At 43.1% G+C, this 14,075-nt stretch overlaps 1 protein-coding gene across 4 annotated transcripts in view; it reads left to right on the top strand.

The window, feature by feature from the left end:
* ABR (ABR activator of RhoGEF and GTPase) overlaps nt 1-14,075 on the top strand; it is a 608,507-nt gene that overhangs the window by 275,097 nt on the left and 319,335 nt on the right. The window contains exon 1 of one of the 4 annotated variants that reach the window (XM_077480321.1): nt 8,354-8,948. The exons of the other annotated variants lie outside the window; for them this stretch is intronic. Coding sequence (XP_077336447.1) covers nt 8,781-8,948 — 168 coding nt within the window. The 5' untranslated portion in view covers nt 8,354-8,780. Of the gene's footprint in view, nt 1-8,353; nt 8,949-14,075 lie in introns of those variants that run through there. 4 annotated transcript variants of the gene reach the window in all.

The following is a 14,075-nucleotide window of genomic DNA, read 5'->3' as shown; positions in this document are numbered from 1 at the left end:
GGAGGCCTCACCTCACAACTTACAGAACTTAGTGTTTCTAAAGCCTTAAGGTTTTTCACCTTAATGATCCAGTGACGTGGACGACATTGGACAGATTGGCAGCAGCTACTGTCAATCAAAAGCCGTGACACTGGAACAGGGGGTGGACCAGAGTCCCACTGTCTGTGTCAATGGCAGCAGGCAGCTGCGGGATTCAGGAGCAAGTATGCACGGGTGCCCCCCATGGAAAGCAGCTCTCCATGGGGGCACCTGCTGAAGAGGGGAAGGAGGAGATCGGGCTGCTCTGTGCAAAACCATTGCACAGAGTTGGTAAATATTTGAAATGTTTGTTATTTTAACCACTTGACCTCCGGAGGATTTAACCCCCCCGGCCATTTTTTTTTTTTTTGCTACAGCACTACATTATTTTAACTGGCAATTGCGTGGTCCCACGACACTGTACCCAAACAATTTTCCCCACAAACAGAGCTATCTTTTTGTGTTATTTGATCACCACTGCATTTTTTTTTTCCACTATAAACAAAAAAAGACCAACCTTTTTGAAAAAAAAATATATATTTTTTTACTTATTGCTTTAAAACGTATCCAATAAAAAATACAATTTCTTCAGAAATTTAGGCAAATATATATTCTGCTACATGTTTTTGGTAAAAAAAAATCCCAATAAGCTTATATTGATTGCTTTGCGCAAAAGTTATAGCGTCTACAAACTATGGGATATATTGAATTTTTATTTATCTTTTTTATACTAGTAATGGCAGCGATTAGCGACTTATGGCGGGACTACAATATTGCGATGGATTTCAATTTTGTGTATACTACCGATGATCGACAGGTGCTGGGGTGGGATATTGAGTGCCCAGCAACCCGCAGATTGGCTTCTGCTGTGAATGTTCACAGCAGAAGTGGCTTGCCAGGGGGCGTCAGCAATGCCCCCTGCAGACGGAAGTGCAGAATCGTGTGTATATATACGTGATTCTGCACAGGACATCTGCCCTGTCGCAGTAAAACGTCTATAGGGCAGACGGAAAGTGGTTAATTGAAAAAAACAAACAAAAAAAAAAAACAGAAAAAAAATTCAGAGGCTTTAATAACACTTTTAAGGCTCTGCTACTGACAGCTTGGTGCCAGATACCACAGCATACCTTCAGAGGTCTAGTGGAGTCTGTCTTAAGGGGTCAGGGCTGTATTGGCAGCTAAAGGGGAACTGGTAAATATTAGGTGGGTAGCCAAAAAGTTCTGGCTGATCAGTGTATTCTGGCAGTTTATACATTTCAGAATATAATGAGTTGTACAGCAAAAAAATTTTTTCTGCTCTATGTATTTCCTTTTAGAATAATACCAAACACAATTACCCATCCTCCCGCAAAATACTGTGTTCTCACGTGCTATTTCAGAACTTCCCTTTTAAATGGCATTCGGTTTCTCAGTCTTAAACACACTTCTGTTTTACAAGATTCACGTACTATGTTACTTTTCAAAAAGTTTGTAATTCTAAAGTGTTCAGAGATTTACTGTCGTTTTAGCGGTGCTTTGCCATTTCAAAGGGCAGGAGCGGTGTATTTACTGCTCCTTCGGCGCTGCAAAGAAGCTTCTTGCAGTACTTCTTGTGACGCCGTGCCAGCGCAGCGCCCCAGTGTGAAAACACTCAGGCTTTCACACTGGGATTGCAGCTGAGGCTTTTTTTAGGTGCTTTATAGGTGCCATTTTTAGCGCTAAAGTGCCTGAAAAACGCATCCAGTGTGAAAGGGGTCTGAAGTTTTTACATATTGTGAATAAGCTGAAAAAAGCATTTTGAAATCAGCCTTCCTTTACCTGTGTCCAATCACAGCCCAACACAGGGCTCTGCACAGAGGGGACAATCTCTTTGTTTCTCCTTGCAAAGCAGAAGGAACAAATATTTTTTAGTAAAAAAATCAGCACATAATGCACACATTAACACTTGTTAGGCACGCACACTTAAAGTGACACTAAAGGTAATTTTTTTTTTTTTTTTAAATAACAAACATGTCATACTTGCCTCCACTGTGCAGCTTGTTTTGCATACAGTGGCATCGATCCTGGTCTTCTGGGGTCCCTTGGTGGCTCTCTCGGCTCCACCCCACATCGGATAACCCCCTCAGAGAAGTGATCTCCCGGGGGGTTACCTTGCGGGCGTGCTCCCGAGTCCAGCATGCGGCGCTCATAGATGCCGAGTGCAGGACTCGGCCGCATCATTGGTTTTGATTGACAGCAGCGGGAGCCAATGGCTGTGCTACTATCAGTCTATCCAAAAAAAAAAAAAAAATATATATATATATATATATATATATATATATATATATATATATATATATATATATATATATATATATATATATATATATATATATATATATATATATAATTTCAGCTGTCAGTGGGGTAAGCCTGCTGACAGCTAAAAGAACCGAGCCTGAAAGTTTGTTTCAGATATCGGTGCATTTGCTTGAGTACTGATACTTGTGCAAATGCTTAGTATCGGCACCGATACCAGTATTGGTATCAGTGCAACCCTATCAGATACCGTCAAAAGAAAACTCTATTTGTGAGAAAAAAATGTATATCAATTTAATTTGCATATAGCCTTGCACGACAAAGCAATTACCAGTCAGTGTAGCACAGTGCTAAATAGTAAAAAAAAAAAATGCCCTGGTTGTGAAGGAGTTAAAATCTTCTGGAGCTCAAGTAATTAAAACGGTTAGAAAGGAGAGTAAGGACCTGTTTTTAAGCTGTTTGCTAGTTAATAGTATGTAGTTTAATGTCCACAGTCTGGAGACACATTCACTTTAAAGAGGAACTTCACCCTGAGGAAAGTCTGCTCTAGTTGCTTCCCTTCCACATTGTCGTCAGTAAATATTCTGCGCATGCAGAGATGTGAAAATGGCGAGGGGAAATACTGCACTATACCTAAAATAAAACAGATGTGTATACAAAAAGCATCTGACACTCAAAGAAAGTTCAAAGTAATGTGCAAAGATAATGTGTAGCGCTAAATACTGTGACCTAATAAAGGAAATTATATATATATATATATATATAAATATAAAAAATGCGGATACCAAAGTTTTGGTGCTTATGAAAATATACACGTGAAAAATGCCAATACACAATAATGCAATCAAATCTGTGAAAATGATTGAGAATGTACTGGTACAACACAATGGTGTGTTGGATCGCAGTCCAAAGAAGCCAAGTCCAGAGAGAGTCCAAGGAGAGAGATAATATTCCCCCATTCCTAAATGGGCTGGGATGTGTGTGTACTCTGGATAAACCAGATGGTATACCTATGGCTACTTGTGCAGGTTCACATAGAAAAGGTGAGGTACTCTTACCGGCAGTGGTGGACCCAAATACCATATGGCAGTGAGTCAAACAAGCTTGAAAATCCTCCGTTCTGGGAGATGTCACGCTGGATGCAATCAAGGATGTACAGCTCCAAATTGTATAAACGACAGGCAATAGGCACCCTGCAGCCAGATGGGTCCAGGACAATCCAGGAAGTGGAGGTGGGTAAGTAATCAGCAGAACCCAAAAATAGAAGAGGGCTCCATATGGTGCATCGACAACAAAAGGTCTTCAACTGGGGCATCATGAGATGTGCCACATGTCTCTGGCAGAGATCTGCAGCATGTCTGCACACATGTGGGGGACTCCTGCACTGATATCTGGAACCTTGTAGAACCCCACAGCATGTTTGCACAAGTGTGTGAATCCCCCCGTGTGTGCTTAGACATTCTGCAGGTGTCTGCCAGTTCTCAAATACCTGGCAGAGAGTTATGTCATGATTGCACATACTCACATGACACACATCCAAAGAAGCAGCGGGAGTCCAAAAACGTCATTCTTGCCTAGACCAGGAAGCTGGAAGTGCTGATGTGCATCAAAAAAAAACTACAAAACATTTCCAAAAAATAGGACACTTTTCCATTTTTGTAAGAGGAAGGGAGAAAGTTATTTTAATGGATCAAGATCCCCTTTAAAGAGGAAGTAAAGGCAAAAATAAAAAATAAATACACCTGTATTTATGTATGTATGCATAGCATACTAGCTCATTCTGAATAACTTACCTGATAACAAAGCCCCCAAAGCGGTCCTCCGTCTTCCTCTTCGCCGCTGCCATGTATCCGGGAGCGACTTCCGGGTCTCGCTGCTCCGGCGCTGTGATTCGCCGGAGCTGCGATGACATCACTCCCACGCATGCGCACGGGAGCCGACCCTCGCGGCATATCGCCGCGATCTGCGGCCTGCCCAGTCGGCTGTCTTCGGGTAAATATCTCCTAAACCGTATAGGTTTAGGAGATATTTCTTGGACCTACAGATGAGCCTTAATCTAGGATTACCTGTAGGTCAAAGTTGGTTGTAAGGGTTTACAACCACTTTAAGTACCAGTGATTACTGAAATCGGGGGATTTTTTTATTTATTATTATTTAATTTATTTGAACCTGTTCACACAGTTTTACCCAGCCTGTGGATAATCATTCAAATCCTAAATCACGATTGCTTTGTTTTCCAAATCTGAGCATCACACAGATCTTCATGGAAGAAATAATGGAATTAAATCTGAACTCCGATAAACAGTTGTCCAGGTTCACCAACTTTAAAGAAAACACCTCAATGTTATTGTAAGCTGTTCCTTACAGACATATATATATCTGGATGTCTGACTTTACTTGTCGCATGATTGTCCTGGGTCAGCCAGGCAGCTAGCATTTTTCTGGAAAGAGAATGCAGCAATGGCCTACATACCTCTCTCACCTGGTTTTTCCTTTACTTCTCCTTCTGATTTGGAAATCCCCTGCTCATCAACAAATTCTAAATGGAGATGATCACAGATGGTAGTTTGCCTGAGCTGGCACAGTGTTCCTGCTTTCTCGGCACCTACTATTTATTCACTGGGGCGACACATTGTGAGTAATGGCCTTGTCCAGTATATGCACTGAGCTACAGAAGGAAGAAACCATTATTTTTGATATTGTCTCTGGCCACAGGTGCAAGTTTAACAAGTTGCTATAGATGCAAAAAAATTGTACAAGCTTTGTATTGACAAGGCAGTGTAATCTGCATGATGTGATCATTTGCATATACTTGCTTGTAGAAATTTACTACTGGGAGGTGAAATCCAGAGAGATGCACTGCAAGGTTTTATCATCCTTTAACACCATACATACACCATACCATCAAAGATACTGATGCATAATGCAGCCAGTCATGTGACAATCACACCAGTATGTATGATGTTTGCATAGGAGACTAATACTTGACAGCTAGAGATCAAATGGCTTGGAAATCTGCTTCCTGTTTTCTGTTCATCTACTCCAGTGGTTCCCAATCTACCGTAAGTCCTTTGACTGGCCATACATTATATAATTTTCTTTAGATTTACCTGCAACTATGTAGCGAAGGGCTTGAATGTTTGCATACAACTTGAAAGTGTTTAGGTTTGACCTCATATTATATAGCTTTGGTAAATCTGAAGGAAAATTGTATAATTTATGGCCAGCCTTAAGTACCTCCAACGGATTGTTTTAGGAATTTCCCTTGATAAAATAGCTGCCCTAAATGCCAAATGATTTACATTGTTTTAAAGCACCTCTGCAAGGTGAAGGAAATCCTGAACACTTGACTTGTTAGGGGTACTTGAGGTTGAGAACCACTGATCTACTTCAATAAAGAATGAACAGTGGTAGTCGTGCCACACCCTACTGCCCCAATGTAAAAGAAAAATGATGTGCCCTGAAAAATGTGTGGTTAGCGCAGGTGAGAACCGTACAGTATAAGAGATCTTAGCTAGTGTGACCAGTTTTGTGACTTGTACATGTGTCTGTATTGTACTGCTTTCCTCTCCCATCACCAAATCATGAGTTTAGAGACATAGAGCAGTGTAGACCAGCATAGAGGACACTAGCCCTTCATGTAGGGATGGAGTTCTAGGGCATATGCAGGACTTTAATGCAATGACTGTATTCAAGTTCTGTATAGGCCACCACAGTGATTTCTTTGTAAGTCTTGATCTGCTGTCCAGTAGACTTTGTATAAACCACGTTTAGAGGTTTCTTCAGTGCCTTGGCAGTGCCTCTAGCATTTGGCCTAAAGCTGGCCACATATGGTTTGTGAAAATAACAAATTGATTCTCCCATCACAAGTGAGGTGGAATCCTTCGCTTTGCTTTTGTATTCTGACAGCAAGGACTCCTGTCAGAATACACTGATCAGTGCTGCAGCTAGCGATCAAATAAAAATGAATCAACATCCTGCTTTGACAAAAGTTGATAGTGGATCGACTTCTCTTGAGCAAGATTGCCTGTAGATGGATGGAATGTCAGTCGGTGCCTGCTGAACTAGCTGAATTTTGAGACATCTACGGACAGCTTTGTTAGAAACTTTCTGTAATGTTTTGCATACGTAATTAACCAATGAATTTATGGGAAAGAAATAATGTACTCTAGTTAGGCACTTTGCACATGGAGAGACCTGATCGGGTCTGGTAGTTCATTCTTCAGCCAGACCCGATTGGACCCTTCATTTTCCTTTATGGAGCACCAGATGTAAATGGACTTGTGTCCATTGCACTACATGCATGGATTTGCATGTTCTCCCTGGGCCTGCATGGGTTTACTCCTGGCTACTCTGGTTTTTCTTTCCACACTCCAAAGACATGCTGGTAGGTTAATTGGCTCCGGTTTAAATTGGCCCTAGTATTTGTATGTATGAATTTGAGTTGGGGACCTTAGATGGTAAGCTCCTTGAGGGCAGGGACTGATTGGAATGTACAATTTATATGTAAAAGTGCTGTGTTAACTGATGGTGCTATATAACTACCTGTAATAAATAGTCAACCCAAAGCTGATTTCTATTGCTCTGTTCACACCTGAGCGATCTGAATTGTGGGCAGAATCACCCCGATTCTGCCGGCAATTCCAAATCGTGACATATCACGGGATGCTTGTGCAATGCCGTTACTTCTTGATGACACCCCAATAATGCGATGATAAATCACGTTACAATCATAGCATATCGCAACGTTTGTCACTCAAAAAGGAGCAGGAGCTTCTTTTGAGTACCAGCGCCGCACGTTGTGATTTTCCTTGATTGCCGCGCAATTTACCGCAGCAAAAACATGGTGTGACTGGGGTGCTATTAAGAAGTAATGCATCCCACGATTTGCCACATTTCTGCCCATGAATCAGATCGCTCAGGTGTGAACGGAGCCTAAAGGAAATGCCTTTCTGGTCAAGACATTTGTAAAGGCAAAATAAACAAAACTAGTTAGCAATAGAGAGAGATTTTTTTTTTGAATGTGCTTAATCCGAAAAGTGATGTGTAAATGAATGGCTCTTTAGAAGTACATGTAATAATTTTGCAAAAAAAGGTAACCTAAGGATGTCCGGCTGATCGGATTGGAGGACAGCCGGGTGTAAACGGACCTTATTGCTTTATGGAGATTCCTGAATTCTGGGACTATATAAACATAAACCCAAGAGTGAGAGCGATTTTAGAATAATATTTTCAAACTATATTTTTATCTTTTTTTTTTGGCATCAGGTAGCATAGCGAGTTTCTAATACTCTGTCCCTTCTCAATCCCTCACAACTTTAATTGGAACACAAGTGATCTAGCAGAACCTAGTACCGATCAGCACCTGGCTGGTGTTTTGAGGAGGTGTCCCAACTTCATGCAGCACCTCCCAGGTACTGAAGCCTCTCTTGGTGGATATTAACATGGAGACATGGTCATAGTCCCTCTAGTAGATGAGAAGGGACATGTTTTTACCTGTTGATTTTAGACTAAAAATAAAAAATCCTTATGAATCCTGAATGAACTTTGGATCAGCACTGGACAGCTCTGCAAATGTTGTTGTTTATCTGTTGTCGTAATTATCACTCAATTTTGCATTTATATTTTCTTTTAACAATCTAAAATTGTGCACCAATCAGAATTCGAGACTGAGCAATGATGCAAATGGGAATATAAATCTGTTTGCTGTCATTTGATACACATGGCCCCTTGTGCTTTGTTTCTTTTCTGCTAATATGGGAAGGGAAATGACATTAGCTCATTATCTGGTTATCCCTGCCTATGTCATCTGAATAAGAAAAATAATGCTATATTGTTACAGGGTAACATATCTATGGTCCACTAGCTGCTGAGGCACTACAACTCCCAGTAAGTCTCATCATGCAACTGCTTCATGCATTGGGATCATGCATTTGTTTCCTTTCACAGCAGTCTGTGGGATATGAGGGGTTACTGGCAACCCGATGAAGAAACATCAGCAGCAGCCCCGCCTGTGTAGGCCTGCCCAACAAGACAGCATTTCCTGTGTGTGCTGTGAAGCCAGTTCAAACACAGCAGGGAAAGTTCAATGAGCAAGACAAGCCGATATCAGCAGAAAAGCCTCAGCTGTGACACGGGGCATGGTGAACGCTGCACTGGTGCTGCATAGGGTTAACTGAAGCAGACGAAGAATACAGAGAAAAAAAAAAAAGGAAGAGGCTTTGAGGAAGTGATAGAAAATTTTCCAGCTCCCCCTCCTTTCATCTTGCTAGAAGTGAAATTACAACAGCACTGAAGACTAAAGACACACAGACGAAATGATGGGAGCAAATAGGTGCTCCTGACATTAGGAAGGGCCTTGGCAGATTTGTGGCGAAAGATATTCAGCGTTGCTCCTCTAGCTTTGCCAGGGAAAATGTGCAGGAGACAAGCATGACCTGTACCTGCTGGTCTTCCTGGGCTGGAGAAATTGGGCATAGAACATTATGGAGAACACTCAGCCAACTATCATACCAGGAGTGGAGGCGGAAGAGGAGGCCATCAGCTTTTTGGACCGGGTACTGGATGATGAGGATGTCTTTTTTTTAGACGACTTAGAGTGCAGGACTCCTACAAGTCCTGATGGGCCATCTAGTTTTTCAGAAACCCCCAAGGTAAGTTCAGAGGAACTAAGGGGAACCTCCTTTCATCTTACGAATCACTTAAAGGGAATGTTTTAGAATTATCCTTTTATAGGACATAATATGGCTTGTTAAAGGTTCCGGTAATTCACTGTAAGTGTTTTAAATGTGTTTTTTGTCATTACTGAAAACAAGTCGACAAACATGGTTGCAAAACATAAATTCTCAGTTCTCATTTCTGTTGTTGAAAACTTTAGGTCATGCTGACTGTCAATGTTCAGCCTTATAGATATGCAGTACATAGTATTCTCTCAGGGCACCTCTTATCAGGGACAACGCAACTGGGAATTTTCTAAGGTGTTCTTCCATACATACCGTATATACTCGAGTATAGGCCGACCCGAATATAAGCCGAGGCCCCCAATTTACCCCCAAAAAAACTGGCAAACTTATTGACTCGTGTATAAGCCGAGGGTAAGACATGCCTGTCCATCCCTGTGTGTGTGTCCGTCCATCCCTGTGTGTCCGTCCATCCCTGTGTGTCCGTCCATCCCTGTGTGTCCGTCCATCCATCCCTGTGTGTGTGTGTCTCCATCCATCCATCCATCCCTGTGTGTGTGTGTGTGTGTGTGTGTGTGTGTCCAGCCTACCTGTGTCCTGAGCCTTTGTCCCGAGCCTCCGTCCCGTGCCGAGCCTCCTTGCCTCCGTGCCTCGCCGCCGTGCCTCGCCGCCATGCCTTGCCTCCGGTCCCGTCCCGTCCCGTCCCGTGCCGTGCCGTCCTGTGCCTTGCCTCCGTCCCGTGCCCTCTTCGTTCGTCGGCGGCCATTGTAAAATTCAAAAGCTGCGCCGCCGCCTTCGCCTGTGATAGGCGGAACACTGAATTTCCCAGCAGCCTGTGTTCCGCCTATCACAGACGTCGTATCATCCTCGTCCGTAGTACGAGGATGATACGAAGTCCGTGATAGGCGGAACACAGGCTGCTGGGAAATTCAGTGTTCCGCCTATCACAGGCGAAGGGGGAGCCGGAGGCGCGGCTTTTGAATCAGAATGGCCGCTGTCTGTCTGCTCGACACGCTGATCGAGCGGGCAGACAGCGATGACTCGAGTATAAGCCGAGGGGGGCACTTTCAGCCTCAAAAAAGAGGCTGAAAATCTCGGCTTATACTCGAGTCATACATTCTATAATTGAACGCAAAGGTGTGAACAGGGATTTAATATATACTCAATCTAGTTTGTAAATGTAAAGGCTTTAAAAAAAAAAAATAGAAGTAGATGCATTTTAAATAAGTTCTCTAGGAACACTAAAGTCCAGAAAGGTTACCTCCATACTCTGTATTGCAGTACCATAACAACTCCATCTCCTCCACACCACTCTGCAGTCGGCCAGTCTTTGGTGAAATCCCCATAGACTTCTGTGGAGCCAACAACTAATTCTGGCTGGCTGCAGAGTAGAGTGCAGGAGGCCAAAGTTTACTGGCGCTGTGGCTTTTAAGACTACATCATCGGCACAGAAGACAATGTAATGGACATCATTACATGCCATTTCCACTGTCAATGGATCTACAATCCAACCATTCTCAACTGGTGGTAGAATAGTGCAGATTTCTGGAGCCAATGGCACTGATAGCGCCAGGGGACTTTATAGCTGTCAGGGTGACATTCAGACCACCCCTGTTAGAGGGCATTCTTCCAACTAACCACCAATGAGCTGGTTTTAACAGGCTCTGAGACATGGAAATCCTTTAAGGGTTCCTCTGTTGTGAAATGGTTGAGAAAGATTGCTCTAACCTAAGGACTCTGAAAGCAGTCCTCAAGTCTTACCAACAATGCAGACTTTGCAGTTAACTTTACAAAAACCTGTACCTAAGGCTGGTAATAGACGGTTTGAATGGACGATTCAAACCATGTGTGGGCAGACTGAATGTACCAAGTTGATTGATCGATCAACTTGGGTACAACCAACCTGCCGGAATTTCCATGGATTATAGCTAGCGGCTGACGTAGTCCATTCAAACCATGTGTGGGCAGACTGAATGTACCAAGTTGATTGATCGATCAACTTGGGTACAACCAACCTGCTGGAATTTCCATGGATTATAGCTAGCGGCTGACGTAGATCCTGGCAGGGGCAGCATTATCAGTGCTTGCAAAAAAATAAATAAAAAAATTGCTCCATGTAAGGCCTACCTAAGGTCTGGCAATTGTGACTTTGCTATCTTAGCTAGGCCATACATAGAGGAGAAATTTGCTCAATTCCACCATCAGCACAGCCATTGTAGTTGAAAGGGGAATCCCTCCCGCCGAGCCATTGTATTCTCCCCTGCCAGGAGAAGACGGTGATTATTTCTAGCAGCTATACGCATGTAAAATCCATCATGCGTATAGTCGATCATTCTATCAACTTGGTTCATCAGCATGCCCGCACATCGTTTGAATCTCAGCCGCTTCCTGCTGAACTGGTTGAGATTCGAACCGGTTGATACTCATCGGTTGAGATTCGATAACAAAGTCTATGGTCGGCCTATGTGGATATCAACGTGAACTGTTGTACAGGTTTGTGAAACGCTGGTCTAGCTCTGTGGAAGGATAGCTAATGAAGTAAAAGGTTGAAAGATTCACCACATGATGAAAATCATATAATAACCCTTGACATGTGCTCTTGTTATTAACTAATTGAGCTCTGTAGGCCTGGAAGATTTCACTATATTATATTCTACTTGAGCTTGAGTTATTTGCCTAATTAAGAAAGCTTCTGCTAAGCAAACTTTACTACTTCAGTTATTTATGATGGCTGTTTAGTTGGTGTTGGCTTAGCTGTAAGATTTTGTGAAAAGCTGTCATATGCTACAGTTAGTAGTGTAACTTATTACGCTGGAAAATTAATGGAAACATTATTTCACCATTATTTTCATACTTCTGAGCAGAAGTATGGTCACAGGCCACATTACTGCTTACAGTAGATTGTGAATGTTCTGTGCAAGAACCTGCAACCGTTTTGTTGAGCAATGGCTGTCTAAATAAGAAGAATGCTAAAGAAGAAGGAATTGCCCTGCCTCCTATAATTACTATGGGTTTGACCGATGAGTATACATGCCTGCAGGTGACTTGGTATTCAATATCACCACGTCATAGGTATTCCTTCAGAAAGTGGTTGTAAATCCAGTAATTGTATTTGCTGCCCTGCAACTACGCTCTTATTTCATTACTCTGATGAGAGCCATGTGGTCTGTTTATAAAGAGCAGAACCCGTATGTGACTCTTCATCCGAGTTTCAAAAATTCTCCTAGTTTACGCTACTGCAAGAAACCTTTGAGGTTTCGTCTTTCATTTCTTTTTCAAACTGAATGGATTTCTTTACAGGGTAAGGGTTCACATATACTTTAAAGCAGGGGGTCAGCAACCTGTAGATTGCGATCTACCAGTAGATCGCGGTCTGGGCTTTCTGACCCGCTATTCCAGAGCATCTAACAGAATGCAATGCAGAAGGACTACTTAGAAAGTTGGAGCTGTAGTAGAAAGCTAGAGCCCCATGTCACAGTTGCAGCAGGAGTTCTACACCCTTTCATCATTGGGGGATGTAGCACCTGCCAACCATGACCCATTCAAGTGGGTGAGGCCACTCTGCAGCCTTGTGCAGTACATCAAACAAGGGGTTAAAGCAGGCGGTGCTGTGTTGCTTTTTCACCACCTGCTTTAACCCCTTGGACCCCATAGAAGCATGCAGTTGTAAAGTACAGTGTGAACCCATTTACTTGAATGGGTCGTGATTGGTAGGTGTTAGCACCCACTAAAAGCAACAGAGGGTTTACACCTTTGTCTGCTGCCTCAGTAGTTAAAGGGGGTAGGGATAGGGGGACAGTAGAACTGTGACTCAACCACAGGATTTTACCACCCCCTAACTTCATGTGTGAATGAGCCCTAAGGGTGGTGCTGACAAATGCAGCGAAGGGCTCATTCACAGGTGCAGCAGGCACTTCTGCTCCTCTGAAAAGCGATCTGAGTGTGTTTGACAGGGGGTGGGGAGGCGATATGTTGCCTCCTCACTACCTGATTTAAACCTATGATTGCTGTGCAATGCATGCAATTGTGACACGTTAGTACGGCAATTAGAGTTTTAAGCCAGATGTGTGGAGGCAACACTGCCCGGTCGCCTTTGACTTCTCCCATGTTGTTTAGGTAGATTTCCACCTCTGTAAGATTGCCTACCTCTGCTTCAATTTTTTATTTATTTTTTTGCTCCACCATCAACTATGTAATTCAAGGGGCCTGCCTCATTTGTTAAAACTGAATTTGCTTAGGTCTGTTTGCACATAACAGTTTAAGTAAATCTAAAGGAGATGATTGTATAATTAGATTGTATCGTATATGGCTAGCTTTGCAGCACAGCTGTACATTTTCAGATTTTCAATGACTGTTAGCTGTTCCCTAACCATTTCCTCTTGTGTCTGCAGTGTATTTAAATTGCATATGTATTTGAGTCCTAAAAAGAAAACGAATTTGGCCAAAAAAGTAGTTCTCCTTTTTAGGTCAGTATGTAATCATAGAATTGTTTGGTTGCAGGATATTGATCATGGAGGGTCCCGCGTCCTAGCATCACAGAGGGTCCCTCCCCACGTCCTAGGACCACGGAGGGTCCGGCGTCCTAGGACCACGGAGGGTCCGGCGTCCTAGGACCACGGAGGGTCCGGCGTCCTAGGACCACGGAGGGTCCGGCGTCCTAGGACCACGGAGGGCCCGGCGTCCTAGGTACCATAGAAGTCACCACCATACAGACATCAGACGTGTCCCTGAGATAGTTTTGCATAGGCCTGTGCTCATAGTAGGAATCTGAAGCAGTACATAAAGCAGTCACACCTTGGGAGCCAGGAGAGAGGATCAGGAGGGGAGTGACACCGCGTGCTGTAACCCGGCCCTACTGTGACTTGGCAGCCAAGTAATGGGTGATAAAATCACACAATCTCAACACTATGGGTGGGGTTCTGCACTGCCATGCCAAGATTACCACAATATAGGAAATCTGTTCCGACTTGTGAACTCATGTTTACAGTAGGTAGGCAGGTGCCTGTTATTTTTCTTTTTGTAATATGTCAGTGTGGCTATTTGTACACAGCAATACAGTACATTGAAATACAGAAAAAGGATCTATATGTTTCTGTTCCT

This window comes from Lithobates pipiens, unplaced genomic scaffold (genome assembly GCF_037356315.1).
Source record: "Lithobates pipiens isolate NorthernLeopardFrog02 unplaced genomic scaffold, aLitPip1_a1.2 Scaffold_16, whole genome shotgun sequence".
NCBI classification, from domain to species: Eukaryota; Metazoa; Chordata; class Amphibia; order Anura; family Ranidae; genus Lithobates; species Lithobates pipiens.
Note: the sequence above shows the minus strand (reverse complement) of the source record. Positions and strands in the feature narration are given on the sequence as shown.